General features: G+C 34.3%; 1 protein-coding gene across 15 annotated transcripts in view; it reads right to left on the reverse strand.

Moving 5' to 3' along the window:
- Positions 1 to 221: 221 nt before the first annotated feature.
- Positions 222 to 25,145, reverse strand: part of SH3GLB1 (SH3 domain containing GRB2 like, endophilin B1) — a 36,307-nt gene continuing 11,383 nt past the window's right edge. For 2 of the 15 annotated variants that reach the window (XM_081490016.1, XM_081490014.1), the window contains 7 exons: positions 23,473 to 23,601; positions 20,081 to 20,214; positions 18,516 to 18,608; positions 8,397 to 8,486; positions 7,916 to 8,016; positions 1,091 to 1,319; positions 222 to 676 (listed from right to left, as the gene is read on the reverse strand). In XM_081490016.1, the coding sequence (XP_081346142.1) occupies positions 569 to 676; positions 1,091 to 1,319; positions 7,916 to 8,016; positions 8,397 to 8,486; positions 18,516 to 18,608; positions 20,081 to 20,214; positions 23,473 to 23,515 (798 nt within the window). In that variant the 5' untranslated portion in view covers positions 23,516 to 23,601 and the 3' untranslated portion in view covers positions 222 to 568. Of the gene's footprint in view, positions 677 to 1,090; positions 1,320 to 6,779; positions 6,795 to 7,912; positions 8,017 to 8,396; positions 8,487 to 12,593; positions 12,618 to 14,436; positions 14,539 to 18,515; positions 18,609 to 20,080; positions 20,215 to 23,472; positions 23,602 to 25,145 lie in introns of all 15 variants that reach the window. The other 13 variants (XM_081490015.1, XM_081490008.1, XM_081490007.1 and 10 more) reach the window with 13 other exon arrangements.

Genomic DNA, 25,145 nt, shown 5'->3' on the forward strand with positions numbered 1-25,145 from the left:
TCAAAATAACTCACTGAAATAGAATACTGTCATCATTCAATGTCTGCTGGAAAATAAGGTAAACATGGTATAACTAAGTTTTTGTTTATGAAAACATTCAGAAACATTGTATTTTTCACAAAAGAGGTTTATATCCTAGAGCTCTTTTTATACCAAGTTAAAAACAAATTTTAACTTTATTCTTTGGCTATTAATTATACCTAATAAATGAGTCACTGATATCAATTCACAATAAATTTATTTTACATAAAAGAAAAAGCTTGCCATTAATGAAAAATCCAGTAGAAAACAGTTCTTCTGCTTTAACTTGGGGCTCAAAAGTAGAAGCTATGTATTAGTGAAACCTCAGTAGAAAGAGAATTTTGTAACAAAACATTCTTGGCATAAAAGCTCTAACGTAACTTTTGTAATGAAATATTTACCATGCAATTTTATTGGCAGAAAGGCCAGTTTCTGATGCTGGTATTTTCTTTTCAGTTTCTTAAGACATTAACATGAAAGATACTTAAACCTGCTTTATTAAGAGTTAATTGTACATAAATATGGTTTCTTTCCATAGTCCACCTATTTAATTGAGCAATTCTAAGTAGGTAATTGGCACCCTGCCCTTCTGGTTTCCCCTTTCACCCATTAGCCAGTCTGAATCCATTCCAATGACACTGAAAACAGTGATTACCTACAAAATAAAACACTTCCAGTTATTAACTATACTAATAAATAAATACACTGAAAACTAATCAGATTTAATTTAAATTATAAATTATTCACTATAAAAATTTAAATATCATAAACAAACACCATTATCACATCATAAACATTATCATCAATGTGAAAGACAAAGGGTTTTTACCAGAGGCAGTTTTAGAAATCTAATTATTTAGCAGTTAAAAGCTTTAAATATTTCTGATGTTCTATTTTGTTAAGAAATAGTAGTTAAAAATTTATAAAATGTTAATACAATCATCTGCAATCTGTGAAAACATTCACAATAAACTATTTCTAAATAAGTAATGATGAATTTGCATTTTGTTATACTGGAAGGTTAAGTCAATCTACGATACAGTTTTCTTTTTATATCCACATTACTCACCTCATCTGCCAGAAGTGATAATTCAGTACTGTTGGCAGCATCATAATCATACAGAACCCTGGCCCTCCGGCTGCCACTGCACTCCTTCAGGTCAGTGAGGTTGGAAGGAGAGGTGATTACTAGGCTACTTGTTGAAGTCAAGGCAGGGGAACCAATCACATTTGATGAAGCAGATGGTACAGGTGCCACAGAAGTCTGGTTGTTGTTAGGATGATAATTGGATGGAAAACTGTTGAAAAGAAAATTGCTAATTATGTATACAGGACCAAAGTTTCTGTATATCACCACTTGGTGGCAGTATTTACCTTCTACCTACCTCTACTGGCTAAAGATTTAAAAGATGTTAATATTTTAATGATAAAGTGTGTTATCTAGACTACCCCTCTTGGGTCAATTACATTAGAGAAAATGCAGGTTATTTTTAAATATAAAATCCTTGAAAGTATGTTTCAAAGTCATCTTTACAAGTATAAACTTTAAAAAGTTTTTTAAAAAAAAAATCTATTTTTCTCCAGAAAAATGATTCATAATACTTCAATTTTCTACTGTATGTTTTATTAACCTTTTCCTTCCCTTATGAATTTTTAAATAAAAAAACCAATGAAAAACTTACCTAAATGTTAGATACTATCACAGATTACAGATACTACCACAGATTAAAGTTTTCAGGTTAATTCTTTGAGAAATATTTGACTTACAACTCTTTTTCATAAAATAGATTTTCACATTTTCCTGTTCATTCAAATATTTACTGAGTATCTCCTTGTCCAGCATCACTAGAACAAGCTGAGACATAAAGATGAAACAATACCATTCTTTTATGGATTGTAGACAGGTGAAGGGACAGACATTCAAATAATATGTTACAACTGATAACATAATGAAGACTCAATGGAAGAATAGAGCAGGTATCACAAATTCTTCTTGTTTTTTAGGGGAAAAATAAAAGTTTAACTAGAAATTAGTGAAATATTTTTTATCAATGTGCTTACAAATACTTTAAAGATAATTAGAATTTTCAGTTTAAGCTTACTGTTTCTCCATAATACTAAATAGAAAAAAGTGTAACATGGCTAGCCTATAATCATTCTAGTCCAACCACTTCTAAGGTTGAAAACAATCCTATTAAAATTCATTGTTGTGTTCAGTTGCTAAGTTGTGTCCGACTCTTTGGGACCCCATGAACTGCAGCATGCCAGGGTTCCCTGTCCTTTTCTATCTCCCTGAAAGTGAAGTCACTCAGTCGTGTCTGACTCTTTATGACCCCATGGACTGTAGCCTACCAGGCTCCTTGTTCCATGAGATTTTCCAGGCAAGAATACTAGATGGGTTGCCGTTTCCTTCTCCATCACTATCTCCCTGAGTTTGCTCAAACTCATGTTCATTGAGTCAGTGATGCCATCCAACAATCTCATCTTCTGTCTCCCTCTTCTCCTCTTGCCTTCAATCTTTCCCAGTATCAGGGTCTTTTCAAATGAAGTGGCTCTTCACATCAGGTGGCCAAAGTATTGGAACCTTCAGCTTCAGCATCAGTCCTTCCAATGAATATTCAGGGTTGATTTCCTTTAGGATTAGTCTGGTTTGATCTCCTTGCTGTCCAAGGGACTCTCAAGAGTCTTTTCCAACACCACAGTTCAAAAGCATCAATTCTTCAGTGCTCAGCCTTCTTTATGGTCCAACTCTCACATCCATACATGACTATTAAAAAAAGCATAGCTTTGACTATAAGGACCTTTGTCGGCAGAGTGATGTCTCTGCTTTTTAATACACTGTCTAGGTTTGTTACAGCATTTCTTCCAAGGAGCAAGCATCTTCTAATTTCGTGGCTGCAGTCACCATCCACATTGATTTTGGAGCCCAAGAATATGAAATCTGACACAGTTTCCACTTTTTCCTCATCTATTTGCCATGAAGTGATAAGACCAGGTGCCATGATCTTCATTTTTTGAAAGTTGAGTTGTAAGCCAGCTTTTTCACTCTCCTCTTTCACTTTAATCAAGAGGCTCTTTAGTTTCTCTTTACTTTCTGCCATTGAAGTGGTATCACTACTTAAACTATAAAATGCTTCAACGTTTAGGTAGGTGAAATTAATCTCTTCATAAAATAGTTTCCTTCAAAATCAGTCAGCAAAATTCTCTTTATCCTTAACCTCTTCTCTAAACCTTCCTTTCACCTCCTGATGCTTGTGTTTATCTCCCACACTCCATGTATCATTGAGCCTAGAGGTGGAAGCTGTAGGAGTTGCATGCTCATTACCATTCCTATATCCTTCTCCCTCACCAAGATTACTCCTACCAAATTTTTGAATTTCACGTTATTCAACTATCAACTATCTCTTGTTGCAATCACCTATAGGTGTCTTATTTTTTTCCCCTTTATCTCTAAATTTTAGTTTCTGGCTCACTGCCAGTATATCTTAATTCTTGGTGATTCTAAGAATTATTTGAACAATTCTTAGATTGTTCAAATAATTGTTAATCTAATTATTTGAACACTTTGGCCTATCAGATCCATGGGCTCTTCTCTCCGAGTGATTCTGGGTCTGACCCTAATTCAGCCACCCATTACCAATGCCTCATCTAGACTTTATCATTCCAAAAACTATAACCCTTATAATAATCATATTTTCCAACATTCCATTCTCTGACCATCATCTTTTCCCCTAGTACTCTTATTTCAACAAGCCTATCTCAGATTCCAAGCTGGAATCAAGATTGCTGGGAGAAATATAAATAACCTCAGATATTCAAATGACACCACCTCAGATATTCAAACGGCAGCTCAATACATAAACTTTCCCACTATTTAAAAACAAAATATATTTACTAATCTTATAACCAGTTCTTCTGATTGCTTATCGGTATGTGGATAATAATAGTACCTATCTCAGAGCATCAATGACTAGATTTTGTCTGAATGGCTGAGTTCTAAGCATTTGAATGGCTTTAAGGAGGATGCAAGGATGAATGATTTTAACAGCAAATAATGCTATGCTACACTGCTAGAACATCAGGACAATATGAACAGGAAGTACTAAGCCTCCTTGGGCTTAAAATTGGTTTTGTGTAAGTGACTAATTTTGTTCTAGGTCTAATTTTGAAGGATTAATATGTAGAAAGGAAAACCAAAGTAATGAGGGTTTTTAATTTTTTCTCCTTATTCCTTGAAATAAGTTCTCTTGATATTCCTCTTTCAAACGTTACATATCCCTCTCCTGCTTTCATGGTTCCTCATTATATAAATCTCAAACTCCTCATTACTTAAAGGGCATTAATGACATGATACTGCTTCATTATTCTAGCCTCATCTCAGTTCAGTTCAGTTGCTTAGTCATGTCCGACTCTGTGACCCCATGGACTGCAGCATGCCAAGCTTCCCTGTCCATTACAATCTCCAGGAGTTTACTCAAGCTCATGTCTATCACGTCGGTGATGCCATCCAACCATCTCATCCTTTGTCGTCCCTTTCTCCTCCTGCCTTCAATCTTCCCCAGCATCAGGGTCTTTTCCAATGAGTCAGTTCTTCTCATCAGGTGGCCAAAGTACTGGAGTTTCAGCTTCAGCATTAGTCGTTCCAATGAATATTCAGGACTGATTTCCTTTAGGATTGACTGGTTGGATCTCCTTGCAGTCCAAGAGACTCTCAGGTTGGTCTAGACTCTCAGACTTTCTAGGTTGGTCATAGCTTTTCTTCCAAGGAGAAAGTGTCTTTTAATTTCATGGCTGCAGTCACCAGTATCATCTTTTAGGATTTGAAACAGCTCAACTGGAATTCCATCACCTCCACTAGCTTTGCTCGTAGTGATGCTTCCTAAGGCCCACTTGACTTCACATTCCAGGATGTCTGGCTCTAAGTGAGTGATCACACCATCGTGATTATCTGGGTCATGAAGATCTTTTTTGTACAGTTCTTCTGTGAATTCTTGCCACCTGTTCTTAATATCTTCTGCTTCTGTTGGTCCATACCATTTCTGTCCTTTACTGTGCCCATCTTTGCATGAAATGTTCCCTTGGTATTTCTAATTTTCTTGAAGAGATCTCTAGTCTTTCCCATTCTATTGTTTTCCTCTATTTCTTTGCACTGATCATGGGGGAAGGCTTTCTTCTCTCTCCTTGCTTTTCTCTGGAACTCTGCATTCAAATGGGTATATCTTTCCATTTCTCCTTTGCTTTTCACTTCTCTTCTTTTCATAGCTATTTGTAAGGCCTCTTCAGGCAGCCATTTGGCTTTTTTACATTTCTTTTTCTTGGGGATGGTCTTCATCCCTGTCTCCTGTACAATGTCATGAACCTCCATCCATAGTTCTTCAGGCACTGTATCAGATCTAATCCCTTGAATCTATTTCTCACTTCCACTGTATAATCATAAGGGAGTTTGATTTAGGTCATACCTGAATGATCTAGTGGTTTTCCTACTTTCTTCAATATAAGTCTGAATTTGGCAATAATGAGTTCATGATGTGAGCCACAGTCAGCTCCTGGTCTTGTTTTTGCTGACTGTATAGAGCTTCTCCGTCTTCAGTCGCAAAGAATATAATCAATCTGATTTTGATATTGACCATATGGTGATGTTCATGTGTAGAATCATCTCTTGTGTTGTTGGAAGAGGGTGTTTGCTATGACCAGTGCATTCTCTTGGCAGAACTCAATTAGCCTTTGCCCTGCTTCATTTTGTACCCCAAGGCCAAATTGGTCTGTTATTCCTGGAATCTCTTGACTTCCTACTTTTGCATTTCAGTCCCCTATAATGAAAAGGACATCTTTTTTGGGTGTTAGTTCTAGAAGGTCTTGTAGGTCTTCATAGAACCATTCAACTTCAGCTTCTTCAGTATTACTGGTTGGGGCATAGACTTGGATTACTGTGATACTGAATGGTTTGCCTTGAAATTAACAGAGATCATTCTGTCGTTTTTGAGATTGCATCTAAGTACTGAATTTTGACTCTTTTGTTGACTATGAGGGCTGCTCCATTTCTTTTAAGGATTTCTTACCCACACTAGTGGATATAATGGTCATCTCAGTTAAATTCACCCATTCCAGTCCATTTTAGTTCACAGATTCCTAAAATGTCGGTGTGCACTCTTGCCAGCTCCTGTCTGACCACGTCTAATTTACCTTGATTCATGGACCTAACATTCCAGGTTCCTGTGTGATACTGTTCTTTACAGCACTGGATGTTACTTCCATCATCAGTCACATCCACAACTGGGTGGTGTTTTTGGTTTGGCTCCTTCTCTTCATTCTTTTTGGAGTTATTTCTCCACTGTTCTCCAGTAGCATAGTGGGCACCTGCTGACCAGGGGAGTTCATCTTTCAGTGTCCTATCTTTTTGCCTTTTCACATTGTTCATGGGGTTCTCAAGGGAAGAATACTGAAGTGGTTTATCATTTCCTTCTCCAGTGGACCACGTTTTGTCAGCCTCATCTACTACCCCATTTTTTTAAGGCTTCTTGATTTTTTTATTACTCAGAAAAGCTTCATTTTTAAACTTAACTTTTTGACTCTGTGCTTTCAACACTTTCGCAACGATTTTCTGCTCAATAAGGACAATGTGCTTGATCCTATCATGGACACATATAGCATACATGGATCCACCATAAGCCCAGCTGATATATTTCTCCATTTTAGACAACCTGATAAGAACTTTAGGTCACAGCAAACTCCTCGAAGTTGGCCTGGGCATATTCCACATGTAGATTCTGCTGCTTTCCCAACCTTCTTAGTATAAAGATAAACAATTCTATTACCAGGGATTTGGGACAGCCTGGTTTCGTTAGAGGCGGTATTGTAGGACAGCCTACAATGGTACGTCAAATGCTAGACCATTCTCAGTGTCTCTTGATACTGTCCCTGGAAGAGCTACTATCCCATTTTTAACTTGAACACTGTGATCCAACCAGAATGAACTACTGTCAGTTCCCTGAGCTTGCCACACTCTCTTTCCTCTGGCTCTTTCATAACCATATTCCCCCTTTGCCTAGAACATTCTTCCCTGCCCTTTTCTTCATCTAGATTATTCCTACTAAAATACTTTTATCTGTGAATCTTTGCTAGACTCATTTGAGTCACAGTTAGATGTCCCTTACAGTAATCTGAACTTCTCTATCTTTCCACTTATCACATGGCCTGTCCACCTATGGCCTGTACTTCTACCTAGACTTCGTTTGTTGTGAGAGCAGAGACAATGTCTGTCCTGAATGCCATTTTATTTTCACTGTCACCTTATAATGTGAGTTCCATAAACATAAGCAATTTTGCCTGTTCTGTTTGCTGATATAATCCTAGAATACAGAACCGTGCTTGGATATGACAGGTGTTCCATAAATGTTTAATAAATGATTGGGCTATGTGCTTTACATATGTGCTATAAAGAATAATACCACATTCAATGATATCAATGGGTGTGAAGTCTTATAGAATACTTTAAAATCTTTTCTTTTTAAATGGTGAACAAGTAATGAAATATAAATTAATTTATCTCTAAGGGCAACTAAAAGTCAATAATTTTATTTTCCTCAACCACCTCCAAAGGTATACAAGAGAAAAGTGAACTTCAAATGCTTTTAAGCTCTCTTTACGTAGCAATAAAAAGGTATTCTCTTAAATTATCTTCTCATCCCTGTTAACATTCTTCTGTGCCAAAGTTCAAAATGTTTTTTATTTCAGAAGTGTGATAATCACTTTCCTTAAAAAAAAAAAAATCGGATTTTAAGTAAGCTAATAAAAGCCTTTAATTCTATTTTCACTTCTATTATTAGTTCAAATGAAAAAAAATCCAAATTTCCTCTCTTATCAGGAGCTTCATGTATGAAAAGGAAATTACCACCTTCCCAGTTGTTTCTGAAGGTCTAACATGTATTGGTAACATTGTGCGTAGTAAGTCATCTGGGCTTCTACAAAGTCATTCAGACAGCGAAGGTGATGGGCCTGTAAAGGAAAGTTACAGTCACTTCTTAGCTCTATAATCTACTTAAAGTGGCAAATGCTAAGGGGAGACAAGAGTACAACAATGTACTCGGGGTGAATCATCAGTGTCGAGCATTTTACTACAATATGCAATTACAAACTGCTTAGCCAAAAAAAATAAAACAAACAAACAAAAAAATGGATTTGATGATGGTGAGAAAACTAGGTGATGAGGTATAAACAAATTTAAAATATTTCTTCATATATCTTGAAAAAATGCTACAATTTAAATATCTTGATAATCAATGACTGAAAAGGAAGTTCTGTTTCTACTCCAAGAATTTCCCTAAGACTATCAAAGTCTTTTGTTCCAAATGAATTTCCAAGGAATGAACACTCACGTGTGTACTGCTGATTCCCTCCAGCAGAAGTCTGGTAATCTCTGCCTGGCGATCAAATTCACTTTGAGTTATTCTTAATTCCTGTTCAGACTTAAATTGTAACACAGTTTTAGAATCTCATTAGAGGGCTTAGTCCATGCTATGGACATGCATTTAGATAGTTAAAAATCCCCCAAACAAACCCCAAAGTCTGGCAATTCCCTGATTCTACTTTGTACCTAAACTGGTCCCTGGTTTCTAGACCTTATTTCTTCTATATTACTTAATCTAGATAGAACTGATTCCTTACTGGTACTTAACTCAAAAGAATCTATTAATGTCAAAGGTTAATGACATAAACATGAAAGCCTAGGAAAACTATGGGACAGTCAATATATTTTCATACATTTTCTAATATAAACTTTGGTAAATTTTAATGTTTTATGAAACCTTAAGATTACCAGTTTAAATGCATAAAATATTTCAAAAAATTCTCAGTTATTACTATAGTTACTTTACTTTGAAGTTAAATATAGGTTTCATTTTCAAATGAAAAAACTTCAGAATGAAGCGAGGATTTTAACTTCTTTTGTTTAGTTATCAAGCATATACTTGATTCTAAGGTTCCTTCAAAGGATTTGTTGTCCTACATAAATGTCTCTTACGGTTTTCTTTCCAAACTTTGCATAAAATATGTTTTAAGCAGAAATATTATCTATTAAGATATGCTAAGATTTTTTTTTTGCAAGTTATGAGTGACCTTTAATCAATGGTGTGTGCTGAGTCTCAATGATACAAATACTTCCACTGCAGCTGATATCAAGCTACCAAGATGAAGTCAGTGACCTCAGAGCTAGAAAGATGTGTACAAAAGCACATCACTACTAGCTTTAACTATCTGATATAGGTTTAGTGCTGGGACAGTCACTTAAAAGAATAAAATCTAAAAATAGTAAGTACTGTTAAAAAAATATCCTCACAAATCTTTAGTCAGAGTTGGTCAGTAGTGAGAGTGAAGAGGAAAAAATAAAATCTTACAGATCACTCAAAATAATTTGCTTATTCCCCATGGGGAATTAGCATTGGTGATAATATCATTATAACACTTTCTACTACCTCTCCAGGATAAACTGCTTACTCCCCCAACCAAATAATTACAGTATTTCCAAGACTGTAGTAAGTATAAAAACAATGTGTGAACTCTTTCCCTTTCACACCCTATCTCCCTCTCCTTTACCCTCTTTGGTGGCAATAGTTAACCCAGTGAAGCAGTCAACAATGAAGCAGTTGCAAAAGAGAGAATCAGTTGCTGTAATCATTCTTATCCCATTGCCAAAAGACATGGCAGAGAGGACTAAGACTTGACCACTAGAGGAGACTTATGGAAATAAGCTTGAATTATTCAGTAAGTTGAATTCAAATTAAATTTACTTGACCAAAACCAGAATACATGGTACTTTGATAACAGGGCTGAAGTAATAAGCTTCCAGTATGTAGCAGAAAAATGTCACAGGAGAATAAAAAAGTCAATGTTCTTCCTAAAAGAAGTGTTGCTGCTGCTGCTGCTAAGTCGCTTCAGTCGTGTCCGACTCTGCAACCCCATAGATGGCAGCCCACCAGGCTCCGCCGTCCCTGGGATTCTCCAGGCAAGAATACTGGAGTGGGTTGCCATTTCCTTCTCCAGTGCATGAAAGGGAAAAGTGAAAGTGAAGTCGCTCAGTCGTGTCCGACTTCTAGCGACCCCATGGGTCTGCAGCCCACCAGGCTCCTCCACCCATGGGATTTTCCAGGCAAGAGTACTGGAGTGGGGTGCCATTGCCTTCTCCGAAAAGAAGTGTTAAGGAAAACCAATTACTTCAGTGTTACATTTGTACCATTTACTTTTCTGCTTGGTTGAGACGTTTTGACAGATAGAACCAAAGCAAACGAAAAATAAATGCACTTCAGAAATAAATGAGGCTTATTCCACATAGGTTTGACTGTGAAAGTACAATCTGACAGCCTTTAGTAGAAATGGCAGGAAAGTCTACTAAATGGTAATGTTTCTGTACAAGGTGTAAGTAAGTAAGCTAGGTAGCAGATTAGAAGTGACTAGGAAGCTTGAGTCTGAAATGAAAATAATGTTTTAAAGCTAAAAACACTGAATAAAAAATATAAAATGATCTTAGTAAGGACAAAGAATCAGTCTCCTATGTTTTAACAAAATTTAATTTTTTGTGAATAAAGCACCGTATTATAAAGCCTAGGAAGTCACTCTTCTGTACAATTTAGACTTTATATTTTAGAAAAGGTAAATGACAGGAAGGAAACAAATCGTGTTTCTTGAACAGTTGCAGTGTATGTTTGGGGTAGCTGCAAACAGTCTAACGTCCCAAACCATCTCTACTTCTGACACATGTAATTGATTATAATAATTAATTAGAGAGGCTGAGGTAACTGAAATTAGGTTCAGCACAAATAATTCACTTAGGAAGAACATAATCCATATTAGAAAGAGACAGAAAAAGGGTTTAGAGAAAGACAATGAGTTGAGAGTTCTTATTCTGTCCTCCAGAGGATCTCATTCTCCAACTTAATTTTATAATTAGGATAGAGTTCCAGGGAAAAGATCTTCTACTGCTTAGAATTACTGTTACTGGACTAACTGATCTAAAGCATAGCTTGGGTTAGAGGAGCAAGAAGAGTTCTTTTAGGATGTAAACTGGAAATAGGGCAAGAATGTGCTGGTTTGTTATATCAGGACAGGGTTACTTATTTTAAGCCAGAAAATCTGGTCAAGCTTCTAAGGGATTTGCTATGAAATCTTGGTCACTGTTATCTACTTTTTCTAGGGGCTTAAACCTTAATATATTCCAGGAATATGAAGTTTTAAAATTACACATTTTTAAATTAGAAAAATGATAGAAGTGAGAATATTTTTGGAAATTCATTTTGATGTTATTTTAAGCTTTTTAAACATATACAAGCATAATAATGTAAATATTTGTTTCATGAGTTTCTTGATCTCATATCAACCATTTGCCAAATTTGTAGAGACTGCAAGATCAAATCTGCAGAAATTTTTTGATGTACCTGTATGCTAACCAAAGTGGAAGACACCCTTTCTTGACCAAACTACTTTCCTTTCCATGTTACTCTGTCCCCTTCTCATGCTAGAGGTTCAGGAAGAGATTAGAGGCCAGGGTGTAACCATAACTAAGCTGATGAATGGATCCCATGAAAGGGAGTGAGGACATGGGAGTTAGTCAAGAATTCCATATTGGATTTCCAAGTCATGCTCCATAACCTATGCCTGAAACAAGACTGCATAGTCAGCAATCCTATAAAGTCAGAAGATAAGTTTAAGTTTATAAAACTATTTAACAGTCAGGGGCCCAATTAACACCTGGGCTCTATCCCCAGGACTGTCCTCACTTCAAGGTTAGATTCTAAACATGAGAAGTAAATGAAAAATGCTTCTGAAGACATCAAATAGCACTTGAAATAAATCTGCACTAGTCATAATTTTATTCCTTAAACTTGCTTATTTGCTTTCCTAACCAAGAGAAGATTAGAAATGGTAGCAGAAGTAGAGAGACAGGCAGTAATGGTAATATGGTCAGTGTCTAAAAGTGACAGTCTTGACAATGAGGGAGGAGACAACATATTCAAAAACAAAGAATCCAACTGTTGTACAGTACATAAAAAATGTTCATAATAATAAGCCTAACTGTAAGCAAAGTTAAATATATGTTATCCTGTATTTAATTTATGAATATTTTCAACTAGAAAGACAGAAAAATTAGCTTTGGAGCTGGAGAAAACAAGCTTCAGTTACCTTGAAAATTCATTTGTGTGACATGACACATTCACTTCTCTGAAGATACAGACATAGTGTTAACTATAATTCACATAATTATCATATGAATAAACCAAGTATTTAAGAACTGTCTTCTGGCAAGGCACTGTAAGGATTACGCTTAATATCCTGATATTTATAACAGATACCTGATATTTATCAGAGTGTGTACAAACAACATCTCTGAAGCACTGTTCTACTACTCTGTGGAACTACTACTAACCAAACATATCTGAGCTTTCCATAATAATTTTCAGATTTTATAAGACATACTAACAAAGACTGTGATTGGCCCCATAGTTGTTGCCCAATATAGATTTACTGAATGAATGACATTTAAACCCTTGCTTCATAATTCTGTAGTTTAATAATTTACTTACTTTTGTCACTTCCTCTGCCCAAATCTAGCCAGCATTAAAAATTAAAGAAAAATATAGAGCATGAAAGAAAGTTGGAATTTAACATTTTCTACAGCTTAGTATAGAAAAATGTAAATATTTTAATTCACATGGCATACTTTTTCCAGAGTCACATTAACAGATTAAACAGTAACAGTTAAATCAATAAAGCTTAATATACTGTGAAAGTATGCCTTCTTATGTATTAATAGTATTGATGTTTGAGTCTTATACTAATTCTAAATTAATAACAGGTTTCCAAAACTGGGAATATTTAACGCCTCTCAGTTTTAGTATTCTCAGCAGTAAAATGAGACGTTTAGAGTATATGATTTCTAATTTCTCATTTAGGTTCAAAATTCTGCAATTTTAGGAAGTTAAAATAGAGCAAGGATAAATGGACACAAAATGTTGATAGAGCCATGAGGGGAGGCAAAATAAACTTGAGATATGATGAACTTAAAGTTACCAGAGTTAAACACATCTTTTAAGTAGATGACACAAGTAGTAAAACAAATGCCTAACAAATGAAACAAAGTCTTGATAACTGCTTAGCATGATTTAAAATGTTTAAAATGACTTATATACTAAAATACCAATGAGTGAAACAGTCTCATACTTCTCATTTACCTACATATAAACAGGACAATGGAAATAAATTAATGCATTCTCTTGCTATCTAAGGAAAGCTCTAATTTAGCTGGGGCTTCAATAATTGCAGTAGTTTAAAAAACAAATGCATTTTACATATTCTGTATAATAATAATCTTTTCTATTACATGTTTCCCCTCCTCCTTTTAGTACAGTGCTAATGAAATAAAAGTAGTCAATTTAGTTAACAAATAAAAACTGCCAATTATTTTCTACTTAACAGTGGATTCCATCTACTTCTATGGCAGTAATACACCCAGGAGTATTATGACAAACACTGTACCTATAAATCTTTACTGGCTAACATTTATGAATTTTGGGACAATGTTTAGATTTTACTAATTTCTATCTTGCTAAAAAATTAAATATGCTTAACATCTCAAAAATTTCCTCAAATCAAGCTCAATAAAATATATAGGATACTACAGAATAATTCTCATTACTAATTCAAAGCTATCACTATTCAGCAACTCTCCTAAGCGAATTAACACATAGCTCAGGGGTAAAGAATCTTCCTGCAATGCAGGAGCTGCAGGAGACATGCGTTTGAGCCCTGGATCAGAAAGATCCCCTGGAGGAGGAAATCGCAACCCACCACTCCAGTATTCTTGCCTGGAGAATCCCATGGACAGCAGGCTACAGTCCATGGGGTCACAGAGAGTTAGACATGACTGAAGTGACTGAACTTGCTTGCACAGTCCTCAACACTACAGAAATACCTAAACTATCAGGGTTTGTCTTGGCCTGGAACTACAAAGAAGAAATTAAATCTATGTTGAGTTTGGGTGAAAATTAAAGTAAACATTGAAGGTACTGTGAAGCAAAGTAAATTTGTATACCTTATACTTTTCTCTAAGTTAAGTAAATTTTGTTAATTTTGTCAGTTAACATCTTTGAATCTATATGTCAGTCAATATAAAAAATTAACATCTTTTATTGTGTATAAAAGGCAATATATATTTATGTATAAATTCAGACTCTAAAATCTGAATTTGGTGTAGCTGAATTTGTCACCTAAGAACACATAATTTCTGTTCTTCAAGTTCCAGTATTACTTCAGCTAGCATTCTCTGTATTTTTTGTTAGACTAATGAATGCATAGCTTCAACTACTTTAGACTTTTACATGTAGATAATAGCAAGAGAAGGCACTTTATTCAAGATGTAGAAAACACAGTAGGCCAACAAACCTTCAGCCATTTTACATGCAGGAGGTTGAGCATGTAAGAGAAATTTACCATAATGTTATCCCCTTCAAGGCGTGCTGAGTTTAGTTGCTTAAGAGCATAGGTAAGAGACAAAGAACACATTATACCAATGAACAAAGTGAAACAAGTTACTTCTGCACAACACACAAACAAGTATTAAGAGCTGATAAAATGGTCTTCTACTTAAAAAAAAATTCCAACTAAGTTAATTTTGTTTTCTTTGTCAATTAATACCTTTTAATATCTATGTCAATTAACATAAAATTAACATCTTTTATTGTGTAATAAAAGGTACTAAAAATTTATGTATAAATTCAGACTCTAAAATCTGAATTTGGTATAGCTGGATTTGGCAATTAGAACACATACTTTCATATTATGATACCTATTCAATTTTTTTCAAAAGATTCAAGTTTTCAAAGATAAAAAAACATGGTTGATGCTTGATTTTAAATTGGAATTATTTGGGGGAGGATGCATTACTTTAAAAACTGCCACAATCACCTAAATTTTTATCAAATTTTCACCTATGAAAGTCCTTCTGCCTACCCACAATTTCCCTATTCAAAGATGATTTCTATTTTATTAGTGTATGGTGCCTTCAACCATGTTCTCTTTCACTCAGCCTCAGCCAGGTCTTGGCATACCCTGAAGAAATATGAAAGGCAAGTCAATCCTTGTATTTTTAATAAACTTTAAATTCTAATATGTGTACATTAAAGTTAAGATTATATGATGGTTCTATAAATTCACTTGGTTTTTAGATTAAAGGCACAGACTGCTGTAGAAATTGTGGAATTGATGCTTTTCAACTGTGGCGTTGGAGAAGACTCTTGAGAGCCCCTTAGACTTCAAGGAGATCAAACCAGTCAATCCTAAAGGAAATCAGCCATGAATGTTCATGGGAAGGACTGATGCTGAAGCTGAAGCTCCACTACTTTGGTTACCTGATGTGAACAACTGACTCATTGGAAAAGACCCTGATGCTAGGAAAGATTGAAGGAAGGAGGAGAAGGGGACGACAGAGGATGAGATGGTTGGATGGCATCACCGACTTGATGGTCATGAGTTGAGCAAGCTCTGGGAGTTAGTGATGGACAGGGAAGCCTGGCGTGCTGCAGTCCATGGGGTTGCAAAGAGTTGGACACGACTGAGCGACGTGAGGTGAACTGGACTGCTGTGGAAATGGTTAGATGGGCAGAGGGATATATTCGCTATATTATGTTAGTGATAATGTATTTTCCATCATGTTTGGATACCTGAAAGTAGCAGACGTCTAAACCTCTCAGTATCAGAGAGCTTTGAAACCAGATGATTTTTTTCTTTCCATTAACAACACTCTAAAATGATTTGTTAAAAAGCTTATACAGACTAAGATTAGGTTAATAATATCAGTGCCTTATAACTTGGAGGCAGAAGTTATTTGTTTTTGCTCCTCTGATATAAAGTTTATACTATTTTCAAAGCTGTACTTTTGTTCACTGTAAAATATTCAGGGAGGTTTTCTCTTTTCTGTTCACTGGTGTATTTTTGAGAAATGTCTTTGATATTGCTTTACCATTCTTCAACATATTAACTAATAAAACAGGTTAGCAAGTCACAATATTGAATACAGGAGTAAATATTTTACTGATAAGGCTAAATCACCAAAAATTTAATCTACTATGCTGTTTTGTAAACTGAGGGTGGCAGAGATTTTGCACTATTTATATACTAACTCCTTCTCAGCAAAGCAACTTGTACAAAATTAGCATTTAGTAAATCTAGAATTTAGAAACAGGTCACAAGAAACTAGGAAACAAATTTTTTAACAAGTGCTGGTATGCACAGGTCTCAAACCTTACTTACAGACAAACTGGTCACAAAACAATCTGAGCAAATTTATACAAGGAAGTAAAATCAAAGAAAGTCTGAGGTTAGAGTAACCTCCTCGGCCACCAACTAGGAAGCACGAAATGTGTCAAAGAAGGAAAAGAAAAAAAAAAGCAAAACAAATTCCTAGTGGTTTCAATTTTTCTCTGTTCTTCAAGTAAAGGGAAGAGAAAGAAAGGGAAAGGAAAAAAAGATCACAAAATACAGGCATGCCTCAAGGCTTCATGTGATAACAAATAAAGTTTGAAGAAAAGCAAGTTAGTTATCTAGAGGGAAAGAATACAACTAAAATCAGGAAATGGGAATTTTTGTCTAGACTAATATTTTTAATATTTAGCTACAGTTAAATTTTGTTTCATGCATTATATAAATTCTAGAAAAGCTGTGTACAAATGAAATTGATGAAAAAGTCATTTGTATAATCTTATTTTTAAATGTAAATTCTCCAAAAAAATTTTGTTCTCAACAGTACATGGCACAGAGATACTGTCAACATCTTTTCTGGATATAGCAAAAGGAAACATACATTTTAATAACAGTGGTAAAATAATTTAGAATAATCATAGGACCTTGTGTACTGTTGAAACAACGAACTTTCTGGAACTTTTCCAAGTAAAAAGTAGACTATTTTTATCTTGTAATGGTGCTTATTAAAGTTTTGTGCTGACATTTGACAATAGTTATTCCATCATCACTAGGCACATAAAGGCATTTCAAATAAAAATATTCTGTTCAAACATTTAATTCCAAATAATCCTTATTTAACATTTTTTTCTGATTATGAAATTAGTAACTTAAAAACTAATTCATATTTTACTATATAAGCTTATTATTAGCAACTTTAGAGATTAATATTCTATTTTAGAGTCTCTTGCCATCTCTGGTATTTAGTTTTAAAGTTCTGATTCTGCAAAAAGCTTGTTCAGGGAAGTTAGGGTATTCTTTATGATAAGGTCATGTAAATTCTGAGGTGAACTAGCCAGTGATTTTGAAATTAATGTCTTGTCAAAGATAGTTCTCCAGCAGTAGCTAATTAAGAATCTTTAAAGGGCAACTGTCTAGAAGAAAATAATTTATTCTGCTCACACAAACTGTTGGGGTAAATCTCGTAAGACATCACTCTCCAATACCAAGTCACTAGTTTTAAATTTCACTCTAAACTAAGTCTTTTCCAAAACAAGAGAGCCACAACAGACTTCCACCAGCACCGTGGTAATGTGCTCCTAAGGCAGTGACTCTTGATGACAGTAGTGGTAGTGAGTTGGGAAAAGAAGGCAGTGGGAATGTCACGTTTCTTAACAAAACACATCCCTTTGCTCATTAAGAATGGACTTGTTAGCTTCATCTAATAAATTCAAACTTGTTTATATTGTACTATCCTAAAGGTGCTCTAATTCAAGTCTGATTAATCTCTTCAAATTTTGGAAGAGACATAAACTATATTAAATTAGAGGCTTTATAAATAAAATCTTTAAAAAAAGTCTTACATATATATCTACTTATATATCTTCACATATATATATAAAACCACTGAAGTACTTTATTTAACATATATCCATTCAGTCCTAAAAGATCACTCTGAAGTTGGTTTTATGAAAAATATACCAGAACTTATTTATCTAAATGGGTTTCCTCTACTTCAAAACAGCCACCTGAGAGTCCATGCTGCCACTGAATGTTTTTGGAACTATTCTTGGTGACAATTCCTTCAGTCAGTTTGAATCACATGTGGAAAGGCAGTCATATCTAATTTTTCAGGTACACACAAGCATTCTCAAACTTGACTCATTCTCATCTTAATTACTATTTTTCTCTTTCAGATATAATAAATCTATCTCCAAAAGACTTATTTCCATTACTATTGAAGTTACTTGCAAAATATGACACAGCTTTTTAGGAGCTCTTATAATTTTTATTTTTTTAGCAACAAGTGGATCACTAAAGTAAGAATATTGACATCTCTTGATATGATTATTGTCACTGATTTGAATGTATTAAGTCCTGAAAAGTCCTGAAAAGTTTAAAAAATACAAAAATAATATCCTAAAGTCCTATTCTAGTCTTAATGACAGACTGTAGCTTGCATAATATATAAGTGAAATCTTTTACAAGACTTGAAAGTTATTAACATAAATTTTTTTTTATTTAAAAACAAAACAAAAAACAGTACTTACTGATGCTCTAGTTTCCGCAGCTTTTGCTTTTTTTAGTCTTGTTTTTGCAGCATCCAAATCTAGTCTCTTATTTTGTAATAGTTTCCTCTCTTTCTATAAATATAGGAAAGAAAATAAAGCCTAATGATGTTAAAAATCCACTAAGAGCACACACATTTAAAGTCCTATTCTCCCATTAAACAAACGAATCATCTGATGATCAAAGATCTATGATTACAAAATTGGCCATGAAGTGACCTTTCAGGTGTCTGACTCCATTTTTTCACTATCTGCAATCTATAAACGATAGAGACATTCTAGATATCTGGGAAAGATGGTAGGTGGTGGTAGAAACAAAGGAATATTAGTTTTAATATTCTGTGATTTTGCTCTTCTTTGAGGAATATTTGGCAATATATTCTTGGTTGTAAATCTGGAGACGGATGTCACTGGCATCCACTGGGTAGAAGCCAGAGACGTCGCTACATATCTTACAACATAGTACAGTTCTTACAACAAAGAATTACTCGACCTAAAATGTTAGTAGTGCTCAGCTTGAGAAACTGTTTCAGCCTGTTACAGATTATCTAGGAAGTGCCTAAGGTGAAGAAGGTAGAGGCCCTAGGGCAAAGCTCCTTGCAACCCTGTGCTGTAGCACCAAAAGCAACTCTGCTACTCCAAAAACAGAATTGCACATTTATTTAGAACAAGTCATGAACAAATGTTAGTATGCTATCTTAGAATTCCTCAGGGGAATGTCAGCTTCTTCGTAATACACTAATTTATAAAAATTTACTGTTTGCTTTGTTAATTCTTAGATTCCACATATCAAATTTCATCCTGTTGACAATCTAATATCTTTTCATTCATATGTCATCTTTGTGATTTTTCCTTTGTCTCAGGCCAAACACTTTTTATACACAGATTCACTGTAAACATACTGAGTTTCTCTAACAAGAAATATGAAAATTAAGTTTGAAATAGTATTTACAATAAAAATCTTAGGAAAAAAATATCCACTCTCCATCACTTAAAACACAACTTAAACTAAAAAAATAATAGACAAACAGATTAGGTTTGTGAAGTGATTTTTTTCTCTCTTACATTTCAGCAATAAAACACACCTGTGTTAAAAGAAGATAATAGACTTCTAGGGATACAAAAAGACAGGAAGTCTAATCGCCAGAAATATAGCTTCTAGTCATTAGGATTTTGGCTCCCAGTTTAAATGTATGGCTATACTATGACAATAATTTGTGCCACATTTTAATAATCATTCCAGGAACTTCTATATAGATTTCAGTCCTGGTAATGAACAAGAATGGATGTAAAGACATCTCAGTAAGACTACAGGGACATAGAAGTGGAGTCTGTACCATTAATAATCCTCTATTTTCATTAGTTTTGTATTCTGTTGGAATATACATCTTGCTAGATTATTTAGTTCTTCTGATTATTTAATTCTTCTAATCTGCTATATCTACAAAGTCATTAAGAGGGCAACTGCTCATTAAAAACTGCAAGTTTTTACCTGTAAGTATATACCTAAATTGTTTTACTAAAAAAATGAACATTTTCCAACTCACAGCAATTGTTTTGTAATCGCCTTCTATAAAGTTTCTTAATGGAGTGAGAAAATTTAAGGCTGATGTTTGAATCAGCTCTCTGTCTGCTGTTCCAATTCGTTTTTGTGTTTCTCCACATTTAATAAGGGCGTTACCTAAAATGGAAAAAAAGTTTTTTTTTTAAACAGTCTGGTAACGTCAGAAAATCATGTTAAGATAAATCAGCTATTTGATCTGCCTTATAGTTAGTTGTTACTTGTTTACTTAAGTAAAAATCAAACAAAATTAACTGTAGGTAAGATAGCTTTGGGCTTCCCAGGTGGTGCAGTGGTAAAGCATCCACCGGCCAGTACAGGAGATGTAAGAGACTCATGTTCAAACTCTGGGTCAGGAAGATCCACTGGAGTAGGAAATGGCAACCTGCTCCATGATTCTTGCCTGGAAATTCCATGGACAGAAGGAGTCTGATGGGATACAGTTCATGGGGTCACAAAGAGTCAGACATGACTGAGCGACTGAACACATACACACATAAAAGGTAGTTTTATTTTGAAAGTAAATTTAAGATTATAAATATGTAAGTGAAAATGACAAAGATAAATTCTTTATCATATCATAGTTAATTGTACTAACTCTACCAATGGGACAAAAGAGGACAGATACACTTAAAAATATTTATGGTCACAGCTCAAATAGTACAGATATGCTTATAAAAGTATAATTCTTATAATATGTTAATAAGTAGACCAGGTAAAAATTCTTCTGTTTCTATATTTATGTACTTATTTCAAGTGTCTATAAATAATAGTATACATTTGTACCTTAAGTTACAAAAATATTTTTTCAGCAGCACACACTGCCTAGTATTTATTTATTTATTTATTTTTTTAGAGTACTATTTCTTGGGGCTATTTTTTATTTGAAATTTTAGAAATCATATATTGATTTACTCTCATGGAAGTAAAGGATTTAGCTCTTATACAGCCCTGGCCCCATTCCACCTCCTACACATGCACACAGACAAGATATTAGCTGTGATAATCCTATACCTACACCAGCTGTGTTGTGAATAATATTTACAAAGGCAAAATAATGTAAATACTAAATATTGTGATCTTAGTGACTGTGATATGTGATTACATATGCAAAATAATGTAAATACTAAATAATGTAAATACTAAACAACAATTGTGATAAACTACATTGGAAGGATGGGTTGAGGAAATGTCTGTGTGCCTAGTATTTAAATAGGACAAATTCAGTGGAAAATAGAGAAAAAGAGAACTCAAGATTGGTTGTAACTAGAAGTAGGACCATTCTACCTCTAATAAGCTTTAGTTCTGTGGATCTTAATTCCTTTATATTCGGATGACATTAGACCTAATTTGTGAGGAAGGTAATAATATAACATGTAGTTAAGAGCTCAATTTCTGGATACAGATCTATATTTGAATTACTAGCTCTGCATGATCATAGATGAATTATGTAACCTCTCTAAGACTCAGTTTCCTTGTCCTTACACAGAGATAACAGAATTTACAAGTAGGATTTAAGTGAGCATTTACTGAAATAATATTTATACAGTGCTTAGCCCAATTCCTGGAGTATTCAATTGTTAGCTATTATTAATTACTAGTGAATAGATTCACAAAGCCCAATTCCAATAATCAGGGTACATTCAATGGGATTTTTAGAGGTATAAATAGGTTAAGCAGGTTAAAAAGGAAAAAAATTTAGAAGGCTTTTGAATGTTTTTACTCTACTAGACCTTCAGCTTGGTGAACGAAATAGCTGGGTCCTTCATGTACCTTACCTTTATGACCCTTGCATCTAATTGAGTTTGGCATAAGAAGGAAATTAACAAATCTGATCAATACACATATATATAAAGTTTTCCTGAAATTTACAGTTAAAATTTAGAAGTAAAACTATAGAAATTTAAAGCATTTTCAGACTTCTGAAAGAACTATATTTTGAAGAACATAGTGCAAAAAAGTTTCAAAGTTGTACATCTACAAGCTAGTTAATGAATTACTAGCATTCATTACTCAGTACTCAGGTCCTTCTGACATAAGGACTACTAAAACTAAGTTCATTTAGTCTCAGAATTTATGTGCTATTATAAATCAGGCGGCTTTCCCAGGAGGTGCTAGCGGTAAAGAACCTGCCTGCTGATGCAGGAGATGTAAGAGACGCAGGTTCGATTCCTGAGTCAGGGAGATCCCCTGGAGGAGAGCTTGGCAGCCCACTCTGGTATTCTTGTCTGGAGAATTCTATGGACAGAGGAGTCTGGTGGGATACAGTCCATAGGGTCGCACAGAGTCAGATATGACTGAAGCGACTTAGCACACATGCATGCATAAATCAGGACTATGTATGTAGAAAATCACTTAATTTACCTATCATTTGACAATCCAAATAAAGACCAATTACTTGCAGAAGTCTTAACAAGCATTCAGAGATAACCACTGCTAACATTTTTGTGGTATTGACATTACTTGTGTAATAAAAGCACGAGTTCAAACACTTATTTGTGCCATGCACATTACAGAAATAAGTCCTCAGGAAAGCTTTAAAAAGAAAAATCAACTCGAGGAGACACAAGCAGAAACTGCAATATATCACAAGAAGTACAACAAAGGAGTTGCAAGATTCAATGGGAATACCTATGTAGACCTAAAAAGATAATGTGAATTCTCAGAATATATGCTTAAATATATTAAATATTAAGTCATACTGTATATATTTGGTGGTTATGTTCATCATGGTTATGTTCATCACTTCTAAAATTTTAACACAAAATATTTGAAGTTAAATAAGAATAAGAGACACAGATGCATAGAACAATTTTATGGACTCTGAGGGAGAAGGTGAGGGTGGGACGTTCTGGGAGAATAGCATTGAAACATGTATATTATCATATGTGAAACAGAACACCATTCCATGTTCGATGCATGAGACAAGGGCTCAGGGCCGGGGTAATGGGATGACCCAGAGGGATGGGATGGGGAGGGAGGTGGGTGGGGGGTCTAGGAAGGGGAACACATGTAAACCCATGGCTGATTCATGTCAATGTATGGCAGAAACTATTACAATATTGTAAAGTAATTAGCCCCCAACTAAAATAAATAAATTTATAAAAAAAAAAAAGAAAGAAAAAGAAAAAATAAATAAATAAATAAATAATTTTTTAAAATAAGTCAATGAAATAAAAAATCAACAAAAATAGAAAAAAAATCAATGAAATTAAAAGCTGCATTTCTGTTAAGTTCAATAAAATTGATGAAATCTAAAAAAAAAAAACAAAAAAAAACCCGATTCTACTAATACTAGGTAAATGTTAATGATGTCTCTAAGTAAGTAAAGATCTAAAAGTACAGTTATCTCTTAGCAGAAATTTGCCTTTCACTTACCATATGCTGTTCCAGGGCCAAACTCAGTCCCTGCATCAATCATATATTGTCCCAAAAGTTCTGGGTTGTTTATACGACTTGGAGCTTTTCTATCCAGTTTCTCATAAACAAATTCTTCTATTCTGGCATCTAGAAAAAAGTTTAAATTACCAACGATTTCAAAAAGCTATTTGAAAGACTGTTGTTCCCCTACTAGCCATTTATCACTTTGTAAAATAAAGAAGAAATTAGTATGCTTTCAAGTATGTATCTTAACATATAATTTTTCATTTGCATGTTAGAGTATTATAAACTCTAAGAAACTTATATTTTAAAAATATGATAAAATATTTTGGCACAAAAACATTTAAAAATGAAGTGCATTTCCCTGGTAGCTCAGACAGTAAAGAATCTGCTTATAACGCAGTAAACCTGGGTTCAATTCCTAGGTCAGGAAGATCCCCTGGAGAAGGAAATGGCAACCCAGTCCAGTATTCTTGCCTGGACAATCCCATGAACAGAGGAGCCTGGTGGGCTATAATCCATGAGGTTGCAAAGAGTCAAACATGACTGAGTGACTAACACTTTCATTTTTCAAGACTATTATAAATAATTTATGGGATTTTAAGTTTCAGAAAGGGTTGGTATTCACTTAATATCTAGTGAAGCTGCCTTAGACCCATTCATATAGCGTCTAACTTTTAATTTTTGAATGTGTTTACAATTTCAAAATCAGGGATTTCCAGCTATAAAAATATGGATATAAGGTACCTAGAGAAATTGAGGAGTTGCCACTTCTGCCACTGTTACTGTGTTTTAGTTTGCTTATATGTTCAATCTCCCTCTTAGAGGTTAAATATTGGGAGTTTAAGGAGTGGAATAGTCCAGACTTGGAATAGTCTACAGAGATCAGCAATACGATTTCTTGGCTTAATTTAATTATGTTTAAAGTATATAAATATCTGAGCATGTATTCATTCAAAAGATTTTATCATTAAAAATAAGTTTAAAACACAAAAGGTTAAGAGCAGTAATAGGAGTTAGCATAAATAAAAAGGAAAAAATCATTAAATCTGAGTAAACACTTGGTTATCATATTTAAGAAATTCACATTTACATTGCTACCAACAGTGAGCTATTTCAAAGACAAATAAGAAAAAAGTAAAAGTTTCCAGAAAAAAATGCTTAAATATAAATTAAAATTATGACCCGAAAAGAAGTTAAATAGGTTCCTTCTAAGCACCTCACATAATTCCTCCACAAGTTTCACACAGTGCGCTGAAAATTACAAAAATAAGTTAAACTAGTAACAGAAAACACTTCAGAAGTTGGCAAAAGAGTTCACTTTAATACACAAAACATGCTGTTGGAACAATACTTGGATTTGTGGTAGACTCTGGTGCAGCATCAGAAGAGTTTTTAAGTGAGAATTTAAAAACCTTTAAATTAGTTAAAACCAAAATGAGTGAGTTGAAAACAAAACCCCTTAGAAAACGTTAACTAAATCTCAGAATTTCATTTTCTGACTGTGAGAGTGATTCATGTCTTTGCCACCTGTCTACCCACTTGGTCAAAAGTTTAAAGCTGAATCCCATGTTGATTTCATTCAGTTTAAAAAAAAAACTGGTGTATTTTAAATAAATATTTCATTTAGGGTATCAAAAAGTCAAAATCTTAACAAGAAATGCAGGCAA

The sequence above is a fragment of the Giraffa tippelskirchi genome, chromosome 5 (genome assembly GCF_054371585.1).
Source record: "Giraffa tippelskirchi isolate mGirTip1 chromosome 5, T2T-mGirTip1v1.2.pri, whole genome shotgun sequence".
Lineage (NCBI taxonomy): Eukaryota > Metazoa > Chordata > Mammalia > Artiodactyla > Giraffidae > Giraffa > Giraffa tippelskirchi.